The sequence below is a fragment of the Lagopus leucura genome, unplaced genomic scaffold (assembly GCF_019238085.1).
Source record: "Lagopus leucura isolate 7727_CA_CO unplaced genomic scaffold, USGS_WTPT01 27734-0_obj-0_obj, whole genome shotgun sequence".
NCBI lineage: Eukaryota > Metazoa > Chordata > Aves > Galliformes > Phasianidae > Lagopus > Lagopus leucura.
In genome coordinates this window covers 1-443 of record NW_024968633.1, presented here as the reverse complement: position 1 = coordinate 443, position 443 = coordinate 1, and the positions used below count along the sequence as shown (strand labels likewise).

Genomic DNA, 443 nt, shown 5'->3' with positions numbered 1-443 from the left:
AGCTGAAATGAAGAGAGAGGAGCCCAAAGGTGACCCCAAATGAAGGAGAGACCCCAAAACAGCCCCAAATGAAGGAGGGACCCCAAAACAGCCCCAAATGAAGAGACAGGACCCCAAAACAGCCCCAAAAGGAGGAGGGACCCCAAAGGAGACCCCAAATGAAGGAGAGACCCCAAAGGAGACCTCAAAGGAGGAGGGACCCCAAAGGAGACCCCAAATGAAGGTGGGACCCCAAAGGAGACCCCAAATGAAGGTGGGACCCCCAGCAGCGCAGCCCTACTTGATGGTGCTGAAGCTCCTCTGCTCGCAGCGGCTCTGAGGCTCAGCGCCGCCCTGCATGCGGCTCTGCTGCAGGACCTGAGCGCTGCGACGGCACTCCTGCGCCAGCAGCTCCAACCTGCGGGCCGCCCCACGTCAGCGCCCCATAGCGCCCCATAGCGCCC

General features: G+C 61.4%; 1 protein-coding gene across 1 annotated transcript in view; it reads right to left on the bottom strand.

Moving 5' to 3' along the window:
- Positions 1-397, bottom strand: part of LOC122193755 — a gene marked incomplete at its 5' end in the record, with an annotated part of 1,803 nt that extends 1,406 nt beyond the window's left edge. The window contains 2 exons of the mRNA XM_042894625.1: positions 17-183; positions 281-397. Of these exons, the coding sequence (XP_042750559.1) occupies positions 17-183; positions 281-397 (284 nt within the window). The remainder of the gene's footprint in view (positions 1-16; positions 184-280) is intronic.
- Positions 398-443: the final 46 nt, after the last annotated feature.